Source organism: Cebus imitator, unplaced genomic scaffold, assembly GCF_001604975.1.
Source record: "Cebus imitator isolate Cc_AM_T3 unplaced genomic scaffold, Cebus_imitator-1.0 Scaffold279, whole genome shotgun sequence".
Classification (NCBI taxonomy): Eukaryota; Metazoa; Chordata; class Mammalia; order Primates; family Cebidae; genus Cebus; species Cebus imitator.
In genome coordinates this window covers 2,821,102-2,844,107 of record NW_016107594.1, presented here as the reverse complement: position 1 = coordinate 2,844,107, position 23,006 = coordinate 2,821,102, and the positions used below count along the sequence as shown (strand labels likewise).

At 40.8% G+C, this 23,006-nt stretch overlaps 1 protein-coding gene across 2 annotated transcripts in view; it reads right to left on the bottom strand.

The window, feature by feature from the left end:
* The window catches only part of CSMD1 (CUB and Sushi multiple domains 1), a 2,110,588-nt gene that overhangs the window by 33,680 nt on the left and 2,053,902 nt on the right, over positions 1 to 23,006 (bottom strand). For both annotated transcript variants that reach the window (XM_017501161.1, XM_017501162.1), the window contains exons 53-56: positions 11,635 to 11,808; positions 9,678 to 9,851; positions 5,011 to 5,199; positions 537 to 710 (exon numbers count right to left, since the gene is read on the bottom strand). In XM_017501161.1, coding sequence (XP_017356650.1) covers positions 537 to 710; positions 5,011 to 5,199; positions 9,678 to 9,851; positions 11,635 to 11,808 — 711 coding nt within the window. The remainder of the gene's footprint in view (positions 1 to 536; positions 711 to 5,010; positions 5,200 to 9,677; positions 9,852 to 11,634; positions 11,809 to 23,006) is intronic.

The following is a 23,006-nucleotide window of genomic DNA, read 5'->3' as shown; positions in this document are numbered from 1 at the left end:
TGAAAAAGTAGGTAGAGATAGCAAAAGGAAAACGGGGCTTTAGGTAAACTGGGAATGTAAAAAAAAAAAAATGTCAAACAAGAGGTTTAATTCTTCATGATTGTGTTCCAGAGTTGCTGGTTCATTGAATTTAAATTGTTTAAGAAACATTCTTGAGAAAAAAAATTTTTTTTTCAAACAGGACCAATGTGGTTAATGATGATAGCGGTGGGGAAAATTAAACACATAAAAAAGAATAAAGAGCAAGCAGGGACACCTGGAGCCATGGCAGGCAAGAACCTCCTCGCACATGTGATTCAGACACCCCCCGAAACCCCTGGAGGAGAATGTGTAAAGTGATGGTGTCTAATGATAATGGCGAAGATGAAGACACTGTCTATAGCATCGGTGTGTTTGGCTAGAAATGGAATGATAATTTCAAATAGGCACATAATTATAGGACATTTCAAATAATTATAAGTCATTATTATTCGAAGTCATTGTTTAAGAGATTATTTGACATTTGCAATTGTGTGAATCCCCTGTGGGCCCCTCACCTGTGCAGTGGGGCAGTGATCCGCTCCAGCGACTGTCTTCCTGGCACACCCTAGTGCTGTTGCCTATAAGACTCTGGCTCCCTCGGCATGAGTAGTGCACGATGGCGCCATATGTGAACAGGTCCCCAGTGAGGACAGCATTGGCAGGGACCCCTGGGTGTCCACACGATATAGCTTAAGAAAAGAAAAGAATATAAAACAAATGAGGACAACCTTCCAGTGAAACCACTTTGTATTTGTAAATCTCCCATACAGACACCCATACCAACCTCATCTATTAAAGAAAAACACCTAAAAATTATGATAAGGCCCCACAGTTCCCTTATGTAATTTGTGAGAAATATACCAATTTTCAGAAGACGTATCCTCCTTGAATTTATTTACTGGAAAGGAAAGGTTCTGTTGATGAAGTTTGTTTTGTTTTGTTTTGCTGAGTAGCTTTGCTTACAGTGGAAATTTACACGTGGTTTTCAAGGAGATAGCCATACTGACTACATTTTACCATCGACCCTTAACTATATTTCAAATGAACAGTATTATAGGAAATTTGAGAAAGTAACATTGATCCAATAAAACTATTTCCACTATTTTTTCAGTTAATATGACATTCATATGCTTTGCTTTGGGACACGATTCTGTCAAATATGCTTCATCTTCAAGTTCACATGTGTGAGAAAATCATTCTAACAATTTCTCTTTGAATAGGTGGCAGTCTAATATGTATAATTAAAATGCTACTCAAATATTAACTTCTCTAATTGTTCTACAAAATAATCTCAGTATTTCCATTCATTTCCTTGAAATTACACCAAAATTTATTTATAAATATCCTTCAAAAAGGCAAATTCTGCAAATTCGTATAGGACAGTGAAGGTTTATTTCTTTTTTTCTGTGCAATACCAAATGAGGGCTAGCAATGGACAAATTTTTATCCTTGTGCAAAAAGAACTAACTGAATTGAGACCACCAAAGTATTACTCAAAGGGGACTGCTTGAATATCCTAGAGTAATTCCATTTGGTAATGAGAACTCAGAAGCGTTATCAACCAGAGAGGTAGATTTGAACGTCTGGAAGCCATGGTCATCTGCTGAGCCACATCAGCCCTCACTTTCTGTCTCATATGGACATTGATTAATTGGAGAACCAGATTTTATTCACATAGAGTCCGAAAAAGAAGCCAATTCAGTCTGAAACAGTGAAATGCTAGATAACTGACCATTTCCAGGTAAAATAAGAAATGAAAAAGAAAACCTTCCATGAAACAACGTCACAGCAAAATCAGACCCGGAGCTCAGCTGCCCTATAGTATGGAGAAGAAAAGGCTCCCCTGAGATCGTTGGATTCCCAAAGCTATGGCAATTCCAACCGTTGACACCAAGAGGAGGGATCTGGCCACCAAGGAAAAGAAGAGCCAGCTGAACCCCAGCTCCTGGAGATCTGAAGCATATCAGCATCAGTACAAAAACAAATGGAAGTCTCACATAAGCCAGGGGAGACATAAAAGAAATGTTCTGGGAAAGACAAAACTAGACCAATTTCTGTGAAGAATTCCCATGTAGGAAGGCAAGGACAACAAGAATGCAGACATAATATGATGAAGATCATAACACATCTATAGATGCATTTTTTGTTACATAAGGCTGAGAATTTTTTGAAAGTTATCACTCTCTTTCTCAACAGAAATTAATTGTATGTATAGTTAAAGTTAGAATTTGAGATGAGTTTCCGTGTAGATTAGAGGAGTGTGAGGGAAACTCACTTGGAGGAAAAAAATCTCTAGTACTAATCCATTCTCAAAATATACTTCACAATGCTGTAACTGAAAATGCAAGAGACATTATCACCATTATTGTGTGTGTGGTAAACCTGGTTCATAATAAAATTGCCATTTCCTTTCTCATTTTAATTTTTAATTTTTTAGAAATGGGCTCTTGCCTGTTGGCTAGGCTGGAGTGCACTGGTGTAATCATTAACTTCTGGCCTCAAGTGATCCTCCCACCTCAGCCTCCCAATGTGCTGGGATTATAGTCATGTGCCACCATGCCCCACCAGTTTTTAATTTTTAATTTTTTATAGAGATAGAATCTGGCTAGGTTGTCCAAGTCAACCTAGAACTCCTGGCCTCCAGAGATCCACCTTCCTTGGACTCCCAAAGTGCAGGGAGCACAGGTGTGAGTCCCTGCACCCAGCCTTTACTTTCTTTATGGATGCAAAATGCATAGGACAAATATAAGATTTTGCTTTTAAGGATTGCGTTGCTTCTGCCTAATTTCAAAAAGACTAAAGAGAGCAACACCTTTTCCTAAATCTTCAGAGTATGATCTTAAAAGATAATTCTCTCTAAGCTAACTGCCAATCCGATTTTTCAAGTGAGAGAAAATGTGACTTTGGCTATTCGGATAAAATGATGTATTATTGCTAATCTTCATCTTCTAAAACACGCTGATAATAAGGTTTTCAGAGGGGCTACAGGGAAAATTATCATCTATAATTTTCTCTGCCAAGAAGAGCATGCCCATTTTCCGGAGCCATATCCCTTCCCCTGACTTAAAGATTCAATTCATAAGCCAATTACTACCAGGATATGAGCTTTTTTTTCCTAAGAAAATAAAGATTTAATAACAAATTTATTTATTTATTTATTTTTTATTTTATTTTAAGTTCTGGGATGCATGTGCAGGATGTTCAGTTTTGTTATGGAGGGAAACGTGCACCATGGGGTGGCTGCATCTATCAACCCATCAACTAGGTATTAAGCCCAGCATGCATCAGCTGTTTATCCTGATGCTCTCCCTCCCCAAGCCCCACAGACAGGCCCCAGTGATGTTGTTCTCCTCCCTGTGTCCATGTGTTCTCTTTGTTCAGCTCCTACTTATAAGTGAGAATTTGTGGTGTTTGATTTTCTGTCCCTGTATTTGTTTGCAGAGGATAATGGCTTCCAAGCTCCATTCATGTCCCTGTAAAGGACATAATCTCCTTCTTTATTATAGCTGTATCTTATTCCATGGTGTCTATGTAATACATTTTCTTTATTCAGTGTTTCACTGATGTGTACTTGGGTTGAGTCCATGTCTTGTTCCTGTGAATAGTGCTGCAATGAACATACACATGTATGTGTCATGGGATCTAATTAAACTAAAGAGCTTCTGCACAGCAAAAGAAACTATCATCAGAGTGAACAGACAACCAGCAGAATGGGTGAAAATTGTTGCCATCTATCCATCTGAGAAATGTCTAATATCTAGAATCTACAAGGAACTTAAACATATTTCCCAGAAACAAACAATCCCATTAAAAAGTGGGCATAGAACATGAACAGACACTTCTCAAAAGAAGACATTTATGCGGCCAATAAACATATGAAAAAATCACTGATCATTAGAGAAATGCAAATCAAAACTACAATGAGATACCATCTCAAGTCAGTCAGAACGGCAGTTTTTTTTTTTTTTTTTTTTTTGAGACGGAGTTTCGCTCTTGTTACCCAGGCTGGAGTGCAATGGCGCGATCTCGGCTCACTGCAACCTCCGTCTCCTGGGTTCAGGCAATTCTCCTGCCTCAGCCTCCTGAGTAGCTGGGATTACAGGCACGCGCCACCATGCCCAGCTAATTTTTTGTATTTTTAGTAGAGACGGGGTTTCACCATGTTGACCAGGATGGTCTCGATCTCTTGACCTCGTGATCCACCTGCCTCGGCCTCCCAAAGTGCTGGGATTACAGGCTTGAGCCACCGCGCCCGGCCAGAACGGCAGTTTTTAAAATGTCTGGAAACAACAGATGCTGGTGAGGCTGTGGAGAAACTGGAACCCTTTTACACTATTGGCAGAAATGTAAATTAGTTCAACCATTGTGGAAGACAAGTGTGTGAATCCTCAAATAATTAGAACAAGAAAAACCATTGGACCCAGCAATCCCACTACTGGGTATACACCCAAAGGACATGAGATTTTATTGTAGTCACCATGAACTATACCAGGAATGCTCACAAGACCCAAACAGATATCATAGTGTTCCCCACTTTGGCCATAGGTGCCACGTCAACAGATGGAAGCTCCACACCACAGCCCTTCGTCCACCTGGGCTGAGTGAGAGTAAGGGTGGGGGATGCCTTGTGGGGAAGTCCTGGCTTCTATGCTGTGTCTTAGCTGTGAGGACCAGGCCTACCTGCTAGGCTCAGGCTGAAGGCCAGCTGTGAGAAAGAGAGGTAAAGGCATCATTGTCCAAGTGGTGTCCAGTAGCCTGGGTCATTTCTCCTGAGGATACCAGTGTCCCTGACCCTTCTAATTTGTTTAAGTCGTATTTGGTGATTTCTGGCCACTCTATCTACAGCTATCATGAAAATGCCGACAATTGGTGATGGGAGAGCACAGGGAATTAAAATCCAGTGCCTTTTAAATATACTTAATGGAATTTTCTGCTGATGGTACCCATATAGGGCACTGTGCACAGAAATCGGGAACAACCCTGACTTACACAAACACTTGGGCAGAGATCGGTCCCATAAGCCATTTGCCATACAGGTCAAGGCCGAAGATCCCAGCAAGTAAAATCCCTTCTTGCAATGGTAGAGGACACTCATTCCGTACTCAAAACTCTCAGGGAAGTTCTGTTGCCCGTGACGAATGGCATTTTCCACAAAGCCTGGATCGGAACAGTTCACCACTAGAAAATAAAACATTTCAGACACCATTTAGAAATAGCTAGCAATAACAAACAAAACATCAGAAATGAAGGCGAATTCCTTATTACTTTAGAAAGCTGAGAAACTGACAACATGTTGGCTGAGGCTCATGAAATTCCAGTCTCGAGGTCAATACTACTGACCGCTTCCGGCCACTCTTCTTCAAGAAATGTCAAGCAAAAGTGTCAATTGCTATCGACCATAATAGCAATTTTCACATGAGGCTAATTTCCTCTAGTTCCTAATAACGTTTCTTGAACGTAAATTCTGAAATTAGTTTTCTTGGCCAAGTTTTTATGTTCTAAAAATGGTCAAACAGAACGGGCTGAGGTTCACTTAGTTTAAATGTTTTCACTTAAGTGTGGTGTTTTAGAACAGTAATTACCCCCTAACACACACACACCTACAGGCGTTAGTGTTTTATTATGTGTGTCTAAAATAATTTTGCTCTATGTGGAGCACAACTAAAAATGACAATTATTCCATCAACGCTTAATAGAAATGCAAATCAAGCCAGCCTCTGATTTAGTCCTCTTCTCCCTTTAGAAACGGGCTCGTGGTGAGGCCGTCCTCTGCAGCGTGCGGGACACGCTCTGGTTCCGCTGAAAGGCATTAGCTTGAATGCCTGTTGGCGTCTGCATGGGAATTAGCGATGTGCTTTTGCAGGTGCAGAAGAAAAGAAAAAACCCTGATTACCTCATTCTTTGACCCACCCCACCAGTGAATGAGGCAGCTGTTACAGGGGCCACACTCTCTCCAGATATTTCTGGCTCAGAAAAGTACTGTGCAAATGAATCTCAGGTGGCCTCTGCACATCATGGGTTCCAGAAGCTGAAGGCAAACCCTGTACCCAATCTGTGCATTTTACTTCTTCTCTATTCAAAAAAAGGAAGGTCGAGGGCAGAATGGAGGCTTAGAGCGTTGCCTTTTAGTGCAGTACAATATTGTTTTATGCTTCTTAAAATAACGCTGAGTTTACAGAAGAAAGTCTCAAGTTATTTTGAATCAAAAAAGCAAAAACAAACAAACAAAACAAAAGCGTGTAGTTCTGGCAGATTTTTTTTTTTTTTTTTTTTTTTTTTTTTTTTTTTGAGACAGAGTTTTGCTCTTGTTACCCAGGCTGGAGTGCAATGGCACGATCTCGGCTCACCGCAACCTCCGCCTCCCGGGTTCAGGCAATTCTCCCGGCAGATATTTTTTTAAGGTCCCATAAAGGCATTGCATCTGCAATAAAATTGTAACCAAATCTCTAAAACAGCAGGAATTACCTCCTGTGAGAAAATCTAATTAGCTTGAAAATGTGATTATTTGTATAACGTGGAAGACGACCACATTGTCCCATTCTTACACCAAATATAAGAGATGGAAACAGCTCTCCATGCCACACTTTCATAAGGAGACAGATAGCCTGAGACTGGAACACTAAAGATACTTGTGTGCTTATGTTTGTGCTTATATTGCTCTCAGGAGACTGTCCAAAAGTAATTCTAAACCATGACTGCAGTCAAACTAGAGGAAGCCACTTAGGATAAATGAGTGGAAGGCTTTGACCATCTCCCACTAGGGTGCCCGAGAGAAACCAAATGGCCCCAGGATGCCAAAGGCCAGATTGAGCTGATGCCAACATTTCTCCTCCTCCTCCTTCATCTCCTCCTCCACCTCTGTGTCCTCTCTTCCTCCTCCTTTTCTTCCTCCTCTTCCTTCTTCTCCTCCTTCATCTCCTTGTCCTCTCCATCTCCTTTTCCCTCCTCCTCTTCCATCCCCCTTTTCCTTCTCCTCTCTCTCCTCCTCCTTCTCTTTCTTCCCTTCCTTATTGTTTTCATCTTTTCTTTGTCCCTCTCTTAAAGCTTCACTGGCAGAGAGGTATTTATTGGTGCAGTAACAACAGGATCCAACTGCTTCCTTCTCCTTGCAGGCAGAGAACTAAATATTCTCTGAGTTCTTCCACTGCTGATGAAGGAGGATTTATAATACGTGAGTTTCCACCTTGCTGTGAAACTGTAGACTGGGATTCTCTTTAAGGGTCACTCTTGGAGATGATGAACCCTCTTCTTGGCAATCATTCTGCAATGTTAGATAGTATTAGAATTGCTTGGAAGGTGTGTGTTGAAATGCTAAGCCCTGGGTTTCTACCCCTTCTTTTCCTAGTTCAATATGCTTAACATACTGAACAGTGAAAATGTTTGAAAGCTACAAATATTCTTTGAGCTCCATGTGGGGAAACTGAGTGAATCCTTAAAATGGAAGAAGTGTGGATACAAATACTCTAAATCTGCTCGTGCATTTTTTCAGTCCTGCATAGAGTTGCAGTCAGAAGTATTTTCTTTTATTCTTTCCTATTTAATTCTGAGGCTCCATTAAGAGATTCAGCTGCTTCTATGTGCTGGAGGAAAACTAGGGCAGGAATAATTCAGTTTATTTGTCCATGATAGAACTTCCAGATCATTGTTGCAAATGGGTGTGTTTTACCATACAAAGAATAATTTATCTGCCAGAGAGTTTGTTAGTGACCAACCAATCCACATCAGCACCTTTCCCATCTGTATTTGTTTTCCCATTTTATATGCGAACAATTCCTCTCCAGGAATCTGGTGGAAAGAGTCTCGTGTGACTGACAGGTGAGCTGTTGATTTGGAAACGATAGGGATAAATGGCCGGTGACGTTCATGGTGTGGAGGTATTTCAGGTGCACCTGCAACCACTCCAGACCTGGTTCATGACATGGTGTTAAGTACAGGGTAATGCATCAGAAAGAAATAAAGAGGTTCACTCTAGGTGGCTGCACCTCATTTTAACACCTTATCCCCCAATATGCTAAGACTTAATTTCCAGGTGTGAAAAGCTGACATGGAACCTAATTTTGTCAGCTGAGAGGAATGAGAACACTGATGTCTTATATACATTTAGCCCATACTGGAGAAATTCCAAAGACCACATATGCTGTGTTCTGTGGCAACAGCTGGATATGTGGAAGGGTAAAAGAAGAAGTTAATATAGCGATCAATAACAGGTCCAAAGTCACAATGACCACTGAACTAGAAATACACAAGGATCAGGACCCTTCCTTGTCTGAACACATGTCTGGTATAGCATAATAATCAAATGCATCAGCACTCTTTGGTGACATGAATCCTAGCTGCACCCCCACTCCCTTTTTCCTGGAGAGTACCAGCTGGAAATCTTATCCATTCATAGCGTTCTATAGGTGACTCATTAAGCCATTTTCTCTGTATATGCTCCTTAATCGGAGATGTCATCTTAAAGATGCTCAAGTAGAAATACAAATACGGCCGGGTGTGGTGGCTCACACCTGTAGTCACAGTACTTTGGGAGGCTGATGTGGGCAGATCACTTGAGGTCAGGGGTTCGAGGCCAGCCTAGCCAACATGGTGAAATCCCATCCCTACTAAAAATACAAAAATTAGCCAGGTGAGGTGGTGGGTGCCTGTAATTCCAGCTACTTGGGCAGCTGAAGCAGGAGAATTGTTTGAACCAGGGAGGTACAGGCAGCAGTGAGCCAAGATCACGCCACTGCACTCCAGCCTCGTAGACAGAGTGAGACAGAGAGAGATTCCATCTCAAAAACAAACAAACAAAAAACAAATATGGATAAGAACATAAATTTCTATTATTTATTCTCTTTCAAACTTTCTTGAGGACCATGGAGGTCCTTCTTATCCAGTGATGTCCCTATTCTCAGTTAAGTGAATGTACTGATTGCCTGATGAAGGAAACAGGAAAACACGAGTTTTGAGATTTAATGGCGAATGATTTGAGCAGTTTTCCCAGCTCCTTGATTGGTCACTGTTCCCGTGGCGTGCCTCATACCACAGCCCTCTGACCAAAGCTCCTCCTCCAGGAGCTGTGAGTCCTGCTGTGTGCTCACTAACCAGCTGCTTCCCTCTCCAGACTCCCTTCCCGAGGACCAGAAGCAATAACTGTTCCACATCCTCACTTCTTTCCAGAACCCGAAGCAATGGCCGTGTTTTCCTGAAAATCCCCCTAATGACAGAGAAATATGATACATTCCCATCCCAGGTTCCTTCTCCAGCTGCTGATCAATAGAAATGAAACTGCCTCTCTGCACACTGGTCTCTTCTAGGCAGTTGGGCCCTAAGACAAAAGGCAGTCACAGGGCATCGCATAAGAGTCTGTTATCTTCTCCATGGCACGGAGGTTTTTGTTAGGAGCTTGAGTTTTGTAAGATGTTCTCTACCTTGGAAAGTGAAAAGGGATGATAATCCCCATATATTTGTTCAGAAGTATTCACCTAGAGCCCACGGCCCCAGAGCTATGCAAGTATTGAGAAAATGAGATACTTTGAAATGTCTCATCTGTTAGGTGAGCCCGTTGGTCAGCGGCATTGAACCTGGGAAGCATGGAGTTAGGCTTTTTGGTGTTACTGGGCAGCCTAGAACACTCTTGGAGCAAAGGGTTCATTCCTGGATGCTTTTCCTACCTCGACACGTGGGCAGAGGGCTACTCCACTGGCCATTGCTCCGACACTGGGCTCTGGACACACCTTGCAGCAAAAAGCCTGTGTTGCAGGTGAAATTTACCACGTCATTCAGGTTGAACTCACTGCCATTGGTGAACCCGTGGGCGGGGTTTCCAGGGTGACCACATGTGATGGCTGTAGAGAGACAGGTCAACATCATTGTTAAATATTGCACATGTCATCCCTTCCCTTGGGATTATTTACTAAGAAACATGCAGGCATACTAATTGCGTGGATGGGAGGTTTTTCACTAATCAGACCATTTATAGATGGTATTTATATTCGAAAGGGAATATTGGAAGCTAGAACCACAGGCTGACCCTACAGGCTTTTTATATAATTGTGGAAAATAACAAACACCTGCCAAACACACTTTCTTCATCATCATAATCATTAGTTCTTTCTTGAATCATGACAGAATACCAAATGATTTAAAAATGAAGCAGTGAAAAACAAGAGGTGCTAAAAATTCTTGTATTAATCATGAGTTTTGAGTATTTTCTCCATACACACCAGCTCGGTTTGTGAAACCCTCCTTTTGAGACATTATGGGGATTTGTTTGTTTGATACTTTAAATTGTCCATGTATAAATTATTGTAACATCAATTTAAGCACCATGAAATTAGCAAAATAGCTATGCACACTCAGGTCATATTTTAGTTGACAATCTCTTTTGTATGATCCTCTGAAATGCAGTGAACTGTCATTATGTCATGCCCCAGATAACAGGAAGACAGATCAGGGAGAGATATCCATCATTCACCCTTTCAAAAGAAACACAGTACAGTCATAAAACTGGTGTTTTCTTCCTCATTTATCTTGTCAACAACTTTTTTCCTCTAAGTAAAGCTTTCACCCTTGAACTCTGTACATTTTTCAAAACACTATTACAGATAATCCTTGTCACTGTTGGATAGTTTGTCAACATTTCTTTTGCCTAATTCATAGGAAAATATAGAATATATTAACAAACAATGGGTTTAAGTAAAATTGGGCAATAAAGTCAGAGTGTATCATTCTAAAAACACTAGTCAATATCTCTGAAGTTATATAGTTCAAGATTGATCATTACATATAACGTTACCACTTTCTTTTCCTTCTTTTTTTTTTTTTTGTTGTTTTTTTTTGAGATGGAGTTTCGCTCCGTCACCCCAGCTGGAGTGCAGTGGCACAATTTCGGCTCATTGTAACCTCCATCTCCTGAGTTCAAGGAATTCTCCTGCCTCAGCCCTTCCTAGTAGCTGGGATTACAGAAGCCCACTGCCATGCCCACCTAATTTTTGTGTTTTAGTAGAGATGGGGTCTTGCCATGTTGACCAGGCTGGTCTTGAACTCCTGACCTCAGGTGGTCCACCTGTCTCGACCTCCCAAAGTGCTGGGATTACAGGCACGAGCCACCACACCCGGCCAATTTTATCTCTTTCTAGTAAAAGAAAGTGTGCTTACAAAACTCTCTATACTCTTGATAAAACAATTACAAAAATACATGCAACACGGATGAGGAAGGGAGTGCGGCTGTTTCTAGGACCGCAGAGGTGTCCGGCAGACCCAGACTCTGCACCTCCACCCTCTGACAATTAGCATTTCTCTCCACCCAGTTTATCCTGTGATAAAATCAGGGAGGAGGAATCCATGACACCACTTGGTCAGGAAGCCATTTAAAATGAATTAATGAGCAAATTAAACATGGAGTCTGGAAAAGGAGTTTGCAGGAAAGGAAAAGGGAAGGAGATAAAAAAAAAAAAAGACAGTGAATGTGACAGTTCTCCTGTTTTCTTTCTTTGTACAGGCAAAATGGAAAGTTTGCTATTCTATTTTACAGTGACGATTACGTTGGTGTGTATTGTGACCTAATAACAAAAGAGACTATGGCAGAAGGAAGCATCTGATGAATTTGTTCACAAAGAGTGCACTTACGGACACAGACAGGCATTTGTCCAGACCACTTGTGGTCTTGCAGGCATATCCTCACGGAAGTTCCCACAAGCCGGAAACCGGGATTACACTGGTAAACCACCGTGTCCCTGTAACTGAAGCCATCTCCACTAATATGACCGTTCACAATTGGGTCTGGGGAACCGCAGTGGCCAGCTAAAAACATAAAGCCAATTTAAAATTTAGAGTGTTTGTCATTTATAAAAGTAGTACATTCAAAACTTATTTTTATTATCAAGTCAATAACAGTATTGAAAGCACAACTTACTGAAATCTTTCTTATTACATATATATGTATACTTTTAAATATAGATTTTCTTCTTTTATCATTTTTCTCACAATTGTGGGTTAAATAATATTTCTAATATGAAATGGTTTGTATTTCCTAGGTATAATTTTCCCATTTATTCATTTGACTTATTTGCTTAACTGTATTCTGTTATTTACCTTGTTATGTTATTTTCAAATAAAAGTGAAAAGAAAAGAAGGAATCCTTGGAATTAACATGAACAGGGTTTCTTAACCTATTGATTATGGGTAGTAAGGAGAACGGTGAGGTGGGTTTCCAGTCTGAGAGACTAGATAATCAAATTACCTGTGAAATTCCAAACGGAAAGTCAGGGATCGGAGAATAAATTCAATTTTGATTATGTAAATCTGTGTTATGGGTTAGCTGATGTCTAGGTAAAAATGGCCAGGAATCAGTTGAAAAGAAAAGTCTAGAGTTCCAGGGACAGATGCACTGAAGATAGCATGGACTTGGGAAAACAGGAGTGTGCACGGTTGGTGGTTGAAACTAAGGGGGGCAGGGCTTACCCAGGGGCACAGTGAAAGGACAGGAAGAAGGGTGAGATCAGGGCAGATGACTGTACTTCACAATGGACAAACATGGCAATGAAAGACCTTTAATAACAGAGCTTCCATGTGGATAAGGACGTCTGATTATTTCACTCCTTCCCACATTTTTTTCTTTTTTGAGACAGGGTCTTGCTCTGTCACCCAGGCTGGACTGCAGTGGCATCATCACAGCTCACTGTAACAACTTCTTGGCCGCAAGTCATCCTTTGGCCTCAGCCTCCTGAGGCGCTGGGACTACAGGTGTGCATCACCATGCCCACATAAGATCAAACAAATTTAAAAGCTAGCAGAAGACAAGAAATAACTAAGATCAGAGCAGAATGTGGAGAACTGAAAATTACGAGTAGAACTGAAGGAGATAGACACAGAAAACCCTTCAAAAATTAAAAAAATCCAGGAGCTGGTGTTTTGAAAAGAGGAACAAAATAGATAGACTACTAGTCAGATTAATAAAAAAGAGAGAAAAATCTAATAGATGCAATAAAAAAATGATAAAGGGGATATTACCACCGATACCACAGAAATACAAACTACCATCAGAGATTACTATAAACAACTCTATGCACATAAACCAATAAATCTAGAAGAAATGGATACATTCCCGGAAACTTACACCCTCCCAAGACTAAACCAGGAAGAAGTTGAATCACTGAATAGACCAATAACAAGGTCTGAAGTTGGGGCAGCAATTAATAGCCTAGCAACCAAAAAAAGTGCAGGACCAGATGGGTTCACAGCCGAATTCTACGAGAGGTACAAAGAGGAGCTGGTACCATTCCTTCTGAAATGATTCCAAACAATACAAAAAGAGGGAATCCTCCCTCACTCATTTTATGAAACTAACATCATCCTGATACCAACTGGCAGAGACACACTAAAAAAGAAAATTTCAGGCCAATATCCATGACGAAAATCGATGCAAAAATCTTCAATAAAATATTGGCAAAGCAAATGCAACAGCACATCAAAAAGCTCATCCATCCCAATCTAGTAGGCTTCATACTGGTGATGCAAGGCAGGTTCAACATACATAAATCAATAAACATAATCCATCACATAGACAGAACCAAAGACAAAAACCACATGATTATCTTAATAGACATGGAGAAGGCCTTTGATAAAATTCAACAGCCCTTTAAGCTAAAAACTTTCAATAAACTAGGTATCGATAGAACGTATCTCAAAATAATAAAAGCTATTTATGACAAATGCACAGCCAATATCATGCTGAATGGGCAAAAACCTGAAGCATTCCCTTTGAAAATGCACTAGACAAGGGTGCCCACTCTCACCATTCCTATTCAACACAGTATTGGAAGTTTTAGCCAGACCAGTCAGGCAAGAAAAATAAATAAAGAGTATTCAATTAGGAAAAGAAGAAGTCAAACTGTCTCTATTTGCAGATGACATTATTGTATATTTAGAAGACCCCACAATCTCAGCCCCAAATCTCCTTAAGATGATAAGCAACTTCAGCAAAGTCTCAGGGCACAAAGTCAATGTGCAAAAATCACAAGCATTCCTATACGCCAGTAATAGAGGGAGAGCCAAATCATGAGCAACCACCCATTCACAATTGCCACAAAGAGAATAAAATACCTAGGAAGATGACTAACAAGGATGTGAAGCACCTCTTCAAGGAGCACTACAAACCACTGTTCAAGGAAATGAGAGAGGACACAAATAGATGGAAAAACATTCCATGTTAATGGATAGGAAGAATCAATATCATGAAAATGGCCATACTGCCTAAAGTAATTTATAGATTCAATGCCGTCCCCATCAAGCTGCCATTGACCTTCTTCACAGAACTGCAAAAAACCACCTTAAACTTCATACAGAACCAAAAAAGAGTCTGCATAGCCAAGACAATACTAAGCAAAAAGAACAAAGCTGGAGCCATCAGCCTACCTGACTTCAAACAATGCTATAAGGCTACAGTAATCAAAACAGTGTGGTACTGGTACCAAAACAGAGATATAGATCAATGGAAGAGAAAAGAGGCCTCAGAAGTAACGCCACACATCTACAACCATCTGATCTTTGACAAACCTGACAAAGACAAGCAGTGGGGAAAGGATTCCCTACTTAATAAATGGTGTTGGGAAAACTGGCTAGCCATTGAAACTGGACTCCTTCCTTAAAACTTATACAAAAATTAACTCCAGAAAGATTAAAGATTTAAACATAAGGCTTAATACCATAAAAGCACTAGAAGAAAACCTACAGAATACCATTGAGGACATAGGCATAGGCAAGTCATGAAGACTAAATAAACAAACAACAAAAGCTAAAATACACAAATGGGATCTAATTAAACTAAAGAGCTTCTGCACAGCAAAAGAGACTATCATTAGAGCGAAGCAGCAACCAACAAAATGGGGAAAAAATTTTTACAGGCTTCTCATCTGATAAAGGGCTAATATCCAGAATCTACAAAGAACTAAAGCAAATTTGCAAGAAAAAATCAAACAACCTCCTCAAAAAGTGGGCAAAGGATATGAACAGACACTTTTCAAAAGAAGACATTTATGCAGCCAACAAAGATATGAAAAAATGCTCATCATCACTGGTCATCAGAGAAATGCAAATCAAAACCACATTGAGATACCATGTCACGCCAGTTAGAATGGTGATTATTAAAAAATCTGGAGACAGCAGATGGTGGAGAGGATATGGAGAAACAGGAACACTTTTACACTGTTGGTGGGAATGTAAATTAGGTCAACCATTGTGGAAGACAGTGTGGTGATTCCTCAAGGATCTAGAAATAGAAATACCATTTGACCCAGAAATCCCATTACTGGGTATATACCCAAAGGATTATAAATCATTCTATTATAAAGAGACATGCAAATGTATGTTCATTGTGGCACTGTTTACAATAGCAAAGATGTGGAACCAACCCAAATGCCCATCAGTGATAGACTGGATAAAGACAACGTGGCACATATACACCATGGAATATTATGCAGCCATAAAAGGGATGAGTTCATGTCCTTTGCAGGGACATGGATGAATCTGGAAACCATTATTCTCGGCAAAGTGACACAAGAACAGAAAACCAAACATTCATAGGTGAACAATGAGAACACATGGACACAGGAAGGGGAACATCACACAATGGGGTCTGTTGTGAGGTGGGGAACTAGGGGAGGGATGGTGGAGGGTGTGGAGATTGGGGAGGGGAAGAAATACCTAAAGTAGATGATGGGGAGATGAAGGCAGCAAACCCCCATGGCATGTGTATACCTATGTAAAAATCCTGCAACATCTGCACATGTATCCCAGAACTTAAAGTATAATAAAAATAATAATAATAATTGTTGAGAGAATCAGTAACGGAACCAAGAACGCAATGGTCTCTGGTGACTCCATTTTATACACTATTCTACAAAACATATTATTTGAATAAGAATACTGTGGCCTGGTGTAGTAGCCCACAGCTGTAATCCCAGCACTTTACAAGGCTCAGGTGGGTATCACCTGAGGTCAGGAGTTCAAGACCAGCCTGGCCAACATGGTGCAACCTCTTCTCTACTAAAAATACAAAAATTAGCCAGGTGTAGTGGCACATACGTGTAATCCCAGCTGCTTGGGAAGCTGAGGCAGGAGAATTGCTTGAACCTGGGAGGTGGAGGTTGCAGTGAGCTGAGATCTCACCACTGCACTCCAGCCTGGGTGACAGAGCAATACTCCACTTAAATAATAATAATAATCGTGAGACCTCAGAACTATTGAGGTGTTATATGTATGGACTGTGCAGTACACTGGGTGGGTCCCAGGAATCTGGATGTCTTACCTGCCTTACAAAGTGATTCCTTTGTACCTTAAGCTTTGAAAATCACTGGCTTTTAAGTCTATTCTATGTCTGATGAAACTTTGTAACTGTTTGTAATTATAAACCGCTATTATATTTTTGTTAAAATGTCTCAAATAGAAGATTTTTTTTAACAATCTTTCTCTAAAATTGGATTAGAAAGAAAGAAAATCTACCAAACATTTGACCAAAGCACAGAGACTGCAAGCAAGATGGATGGAATATTGAGTCTATTTTCATAGCAAAGACACAGTGTACTTCTCAAGCAAAATGTCAGGAAGAAGGCTCCAGAAGGAGGAAAGACCTAATTTCTTGATTGGTCAAGGTTCGCCCGCAAACTACATTTGTGCCAGAGCACACAGGAGGGCAGAAAGTGGCCTAATTCCACCTGTGAGGTCAGTTTAGTCTGAGGTTCATTAGCGACAGACACAGGGGACACCACACACTCCATTAACTTTGACTTAGACTAGGGGAGGCTGCAGTTCATAGAATTTAACAGAGGAGAGCAGGGGCCCACCGAAAGGCCAGGCTCTCAAAGCCTTGTTTCTAGAATTGCATCTAAATTCCACTGCACAGGTGTTTTACTGTAAGTTAAAAAAAAACCTTGCTGAGAGAACAAAAGGTTGTTTTGTGTGTTTGTTTCCAGTGGAGTGAACATTCATAAATTGATTCCTGAAGGAATCCACTGCCCTCAGGGCTCCAGCATACCCCCCTGGGTGACCTGTGTTTTCTGGAATGTGGTTCGATAAAGCTGCGTTTTAGAGGAGGAATCTTATTGGCATACATGATTTGGCACTGTTTACGTTATCCATGCTGTTTTTCAGCACTTGCCTTTGATATTGGAAAAAAGCCATGCAGTTTGCAAACTAAAACCACTGCACTGATTGTTATTGGTGACTTTCTGAGTGACTGACACAAGTGGACCCTGAAAGAGACCTGAGGTGCTGGTCACCAGATTTACCTTAACATCGCAACACATGCAAACAATGAACATCTCAAATGCAAGTAAAGTAGGTGAATCTCTGACAACTACCTAGACCTGTGTGATTTTAGAAATGGGTTCCACGATTTGGAAATTTAACAAAGTTTCACTGTTTCACTTATCCTACAGAAACCCCCTATACCAGTGGAAATGGTGCCACCACGTCTCCCATGGCATAGGACAGACCTAGAGCCCTGCATTCTTAGGACTGTCGTCAGCACGCTCCATTGGAACTGTAGGATCTCTCTCCTCTCACAGGGTCTCCCACATGCGCATTTTCCCCTAGAGGGGCCTGCTTGAAGGTCAGCTGTTCAATTTCCAAGTCTGTAGCAGCACAAATACTAAATATTGGTCTGGGGATTAGAACTGAATCCATTTTTAGAAAATCTACAAACCAAATATTCAACCTTAGTATTTGCTTTGTGATTATTGATACTTATTGCTGAAAATAAAATACATTACAAATATCCTGTGCCTGTAGGGGAATACAGTATGTTTTATTCTATCCATTCTGTGCAATCACATGGTCTTTGGGCTAAAGTCAGAGTTATTTGGGCAGTAGACTCCAAAGCTAATTTGCAACCTCTTCTTGAGTATTAACTCATGGTCATAAAATGTCAGGTGGATCAGATTCACATATACGCAGGAAAAACTATTATTAGCAGTAAACATTAATGGACATATTTAATTCTCTAGATCTGCATATACTAAAAAATCACATTTGAATACTAATAAATGAGGTTTCTTTTTTCCCCCTCTCCAAGTGCAATTTCTAGGGGCAACACTGAGCGACTTTGCCTATGCATAGATTTGCGTGGTGTCACAGAGAGTGTGTGGTATTTGTCCAAGGCATGGAGGTATTGGGCTTGTAGAGTATACAACACTCTGTGCTGTTTGTGACAGCATCAAGCATAGGCCCAAGTCCTCTGTCACAAATCCATTTGGCCAAATCTCTGCTTAACACACCTTAGTGAATGACAGCTCTTTTAAACCATATTTGGTATGAAGAAAACCTCAAGCCAGGGCCAGTGATTTGGACTGTCTTTGGGGCTCTCAGAAATCTTTCATCTGTTCCTCATCTTGATGTAGTTCCTGAATAAACCGCATTTTCCACCTGCTTCCCTGCACCTATCCTGACTCACTGGGCTGAAGCTTCCTCTGCAGTCTGGCCTGCTGATGCCACATCTTCCTGTCCCTCTAACCTCAGTCCAACTCTGCCCACGTGTGCATCCTCCACAAACGCCAAAGGGAGTGCTGCTCATTCCTACCAGAAGCAAAGTTCTCCCTTGCTTCAGGCTTTTTCTACAACAGCAGAGCCTATCTTCGGTACTGCCTATTTAAAACACCCAGCCTCCTAGTTTTCTACTGTGTTTTGTTTGGGATTCAGCAGATGGCATTATGATTTTTCCTACTGATTCACCTCCACGATTGGACTGTGAGCTCTGAGGACAACACCACGCTCTGGGCACCAGGACTCAGCTCAAAGCCTCCCCTAGAGTGGGTGTCAGAGTGATCGGACCTTTTCCACCATCTGGTGGCCCTATCAGTCCAGGCTGTCGTGACTATGCGGCCATTGAGAGTTCCACCCCAGCACCTGCTTATTTCAAGCAAGTCAGGCTTCCTAGGCCATACTCTGCATCTACGCTGTCGCCCATGTTCACAGCTCTTGCTTTCTGGAATGGCTTTACCCCATGCCCGCTTCCTGGAATTCCACCTAAAATCAGGGTGGCTTCCCCTACATCTGCTCCTCCATTAGCTTCTCAGTTGCTTCCACTCCCACCAGGATTTCTCAAGTACTTTGCTACATCTCCCTTTTGCTATTATTCTCCACTTTGTTGTTGTTTTTTTTTTTTGAGACATAGTCTCACACTGTAGCCCAGGATGGGACATAGTCTCACACTGTAGCCCAGGATGGAGTACAGTGGCACGATCTCTGCTCACTGCAACATCCGTCTCCCGGGTTCACATGATTCTCCTGCCTCAGCCTCCTGGGTAGCTGAGATTACAGGTGCCCACCACTACGCCTGGCTATTTTTTTGTATTTTTAGTAGATACAGGGTTTCACTATGTTGGCCAGGCTGGTCTCCAACTCCTGACCTCATGGTCCACCCACCTCAGCCTCCCAAAGTGCTAGGATTACAGACATGAGCCACTGCGCCTGACCTCTTCTCAACTTTTATTAATGCTACTTGGTATTTACCTTATTTATTCCTCAGAGTATACATTTAATAAAAAGAAGAACCATATTTTATTAACCTCTGAATGCTTTACCATAGTTCTTGAGGAATGAAAAATATCATTGAATAATATTGAGAAATATTACAGAAAAACCCACAGCTGAGAATTTTGCTATTTATTCCCTAGCCACTGACGATGCATTTGAAAAATTTGAGGACTGGCATTGGGAATTTTTCTGACTATCATACAGAACATATTTTATACTTAAGACAGAATAGCAAAGATGGGGGGCTAATCCTCCTGCTCTAATATTACCTTTGTGCTGTGATACAAGCATTATCATAATCAGTTGTTTTATTAGGTATGTTTATCTTTCCAATTGCCTTGTATCTACAAGGCAATTGAAGAAGATATTTAAATATGACTCTGTAAGAACTATGAACAACTACAGTCTAAAAACAGTATATTGAATCATGTCATCGGCTTTTTTAGCCATATAAATAGCCATGATATTGTATTTACAAAACAATTCATCTCCTCATAGGTTATAATAGTGCAATAAATACAAACTTATTTCAAATAATAGCAAAAGAATCTAATAAAAAAGATAACATCCTTTATGTGGGAAATATCTCATTCTATCACTAATATCTTCAATACTGGAAATTAAAGAGGTAACACAATGGGGAGAGGTTGGGTTCTCTAAATGATGTAAAATGTTTTCAAAATATGAATGTGGGATTCTGTGACAGGAAACCTAGACCATAAACTGAACCTGTTTCTAGTTTGTGTGCTCTCTGTTGGTTTAAGCAAACTACCATACAGAAGATAAACAGGAGCAAATAATTAAGGGATCATGTGGATTATAAACTTCCCGGGTGGATTAGCAGGTGCCTAAGAGAGTGGATACCAGGCCAGCATTCTCAGGGCTTAATTTACAACCTGGGGAGATGTTTCACATTACACAGTACAGTGCCTAAATTAGAGCAGGTCCTTGGCAATTTACAGAACTCTGGGAGATCCCGGTAACAGTGCAGGAGTGACTGTGTTGGTGGAAGGAAGGCTACATTTTATAGCAACATATTCTTTTTTTTTTTTTTTTTTTTTACGGAGTTTCGCTCTTGTTACCCAGGCTGGAGTGCAATGGCGCGATCTCGGCTCACCGCAACCTCCACCTCCTGGGTTCAGGCAATTCTCCTGCCTCAGCCTCCTGAGTAGCTGGGATTACAGGCACACGCCACCATGCCCAGCTAATTTTTTGTATTTTTAGTAGAGACAGGGTTTCACCTTGTTGACCAGGATGGTCTCGATCTCTTGACCTCGTGATCCACCTGCCTCGGCCTCCCAAAGTGCTGGGATTACAGGCTTGAGCCACCGCGCCCGGCCAGCAACATATTCTGATGCACCTCTGCATTACTTTGCTCGAAATCTATTTACAATGATATTTTCATGCACATTCCATTTTCTCTCAAAGTTTCTTCTTAGAATCCAGGTGAGGGACCTAAAACACAGCATGGGTTGAGTTCTTGAATATCAGGCATAGAAGGTCATCTTTCCTTTCCTTAAATACGGCTCTCCTATAGTTGACATTCTCAGTACTCAGTCTGTCACAGTTCATCTATTCCCATGCTTAGCCAATCCAGCTGCAATGCTCAAAAAGGATTCCGGCATATTCTCCCGTGTTGGGAATCAGTGGAGACAACGGGCAGGCCAGAAGCATGATTCATGTTGCACGTGAAACTGAAGCACAATCTCAGGAAATAGTATTCTTTCTAGTAGCCCTTAAAACAAACTACAAAATATCTCAGCCACAATTTGGGGGAAAAAATGCTTTTGTCAAAAAGTCTTGCATCAGGATGGAAAACATAGTGGGCCTAGGCTATACGGCCCAAGGGAACCTAATCTAAAGAACCAAAGTGGACCCTGCCTTTTGCATAAAGTCTTCGTTGTGTTGGGCAGATCTACCTGTTTAAAAATACACAAATGAAGGGGGGATTTGGGGATGTTTTACACTGATTCCAAAAGCTATCTTTCTCTGTACACAGTGCCTGCTTGTTATGGTTTGGCTACACCCTCACCCAGACCTCACCTTAAATTATAATACTCCCCACTTGTGAAGGGTGGGACCAGGTGGCGATACCCGGATCCTGAGGGCGGGTCTTTCTGTTCTCGCGATAGGGAGTAAGTCTCACCGGATGTGAAGGTTTTATAAAGGGGAGTTCCCCCGCAGACGCGCTTCCGCCTGCCCCGAGGTTGGATGAGGCGTTGCTTCTGCTCTGCCTTCCGCGGTGATTGTGAAGCCTTCCCTGGTCAGATGGAGCTGTGAGTACGTTAAACCTCTTTTCTTTATTATAAATTCCCGAGTCTCGGGTATGTTTTTATTAGCAGCGTGAGAACAGACAATACACTGCTCTTACAGACCCATGAATGGAAGCAGGCACATGGAATGAACCTTAGGCCTTGCCTTGGCAGATACATGCAATTAATTTTATGTTTTTTCTTTTTTCCTACCCACATATTCCTGATTAAGATGTGTAGATCTCAGCATGGTCTTCATGGTGACTCTACCCATCAATCAGGGCTAGCACTGATAGGGAAAAAATTCCCCACAACTTATTTCTTCCGTCTTTGACCTGACAGCATTTTAAATATTTGAAAATAGCTATGAATAACTACTTTATTTTGCTCTTGGCCAAAGTAATAACAAAAATTTTTGAAACAGTCTTCAAAGGTTATAGTTACCAGATCCATCACCACAGATGCATATCAATTCCTCAAGAGCCCACTTAAACTATTTTACAAAGCTGAGGTCATGATTCTGGATATGTGATACCTGGGTGAACAGGAAGGGATGAATCTTATTAATAAGACTTTGCCTGGGCATTGCACTGGAGCACTCGTCACACATGAGCCTGCTTTTATCCAGAACTTCTGAGTTCTTTGCCTGTATACTATGAATTCAGAATTTCTTCTCATTATATACATTTGAAATTATTTTAATTTTACTCTGAGAAAAATTTTACATTAATTTCTACTAATAATTTAATATTTAATAATTACATTATTGTATTGTGTTAAATAATTAAATTTAATAATAATATATCTGTTCTATTATTTTGTTTGGGCTGTCATTAGAATTTGAGGTCCTGAATCCATCATCCAATATTATTTTCACTCTTTAAACTAGAATCATTATGCCCTAATCAAAGATAAATGCCCTTTCCAAACAGTACTTATGAATACCCATCTCATAACAATACTAAACAAAAAATGGATGCATCTCTAGATGTGGTCTTGTGAAGCTATATTAGTTCATGAAAATATATTTCCAAAGGAATATATATTTATGGGGAATATGTTTGGGTATCTGCTCTATATATCATCAAGTCAATCCATGGTTTTGATAGCTAGCTTATTTTCTTGTTGTGTGAACAATCACTCTAGATATGAGTTTCATTCGAGTTCTTCCTTTCCATGGTGGCTCACCGAGAACACTGCCAGCACCTGAGCACTGTG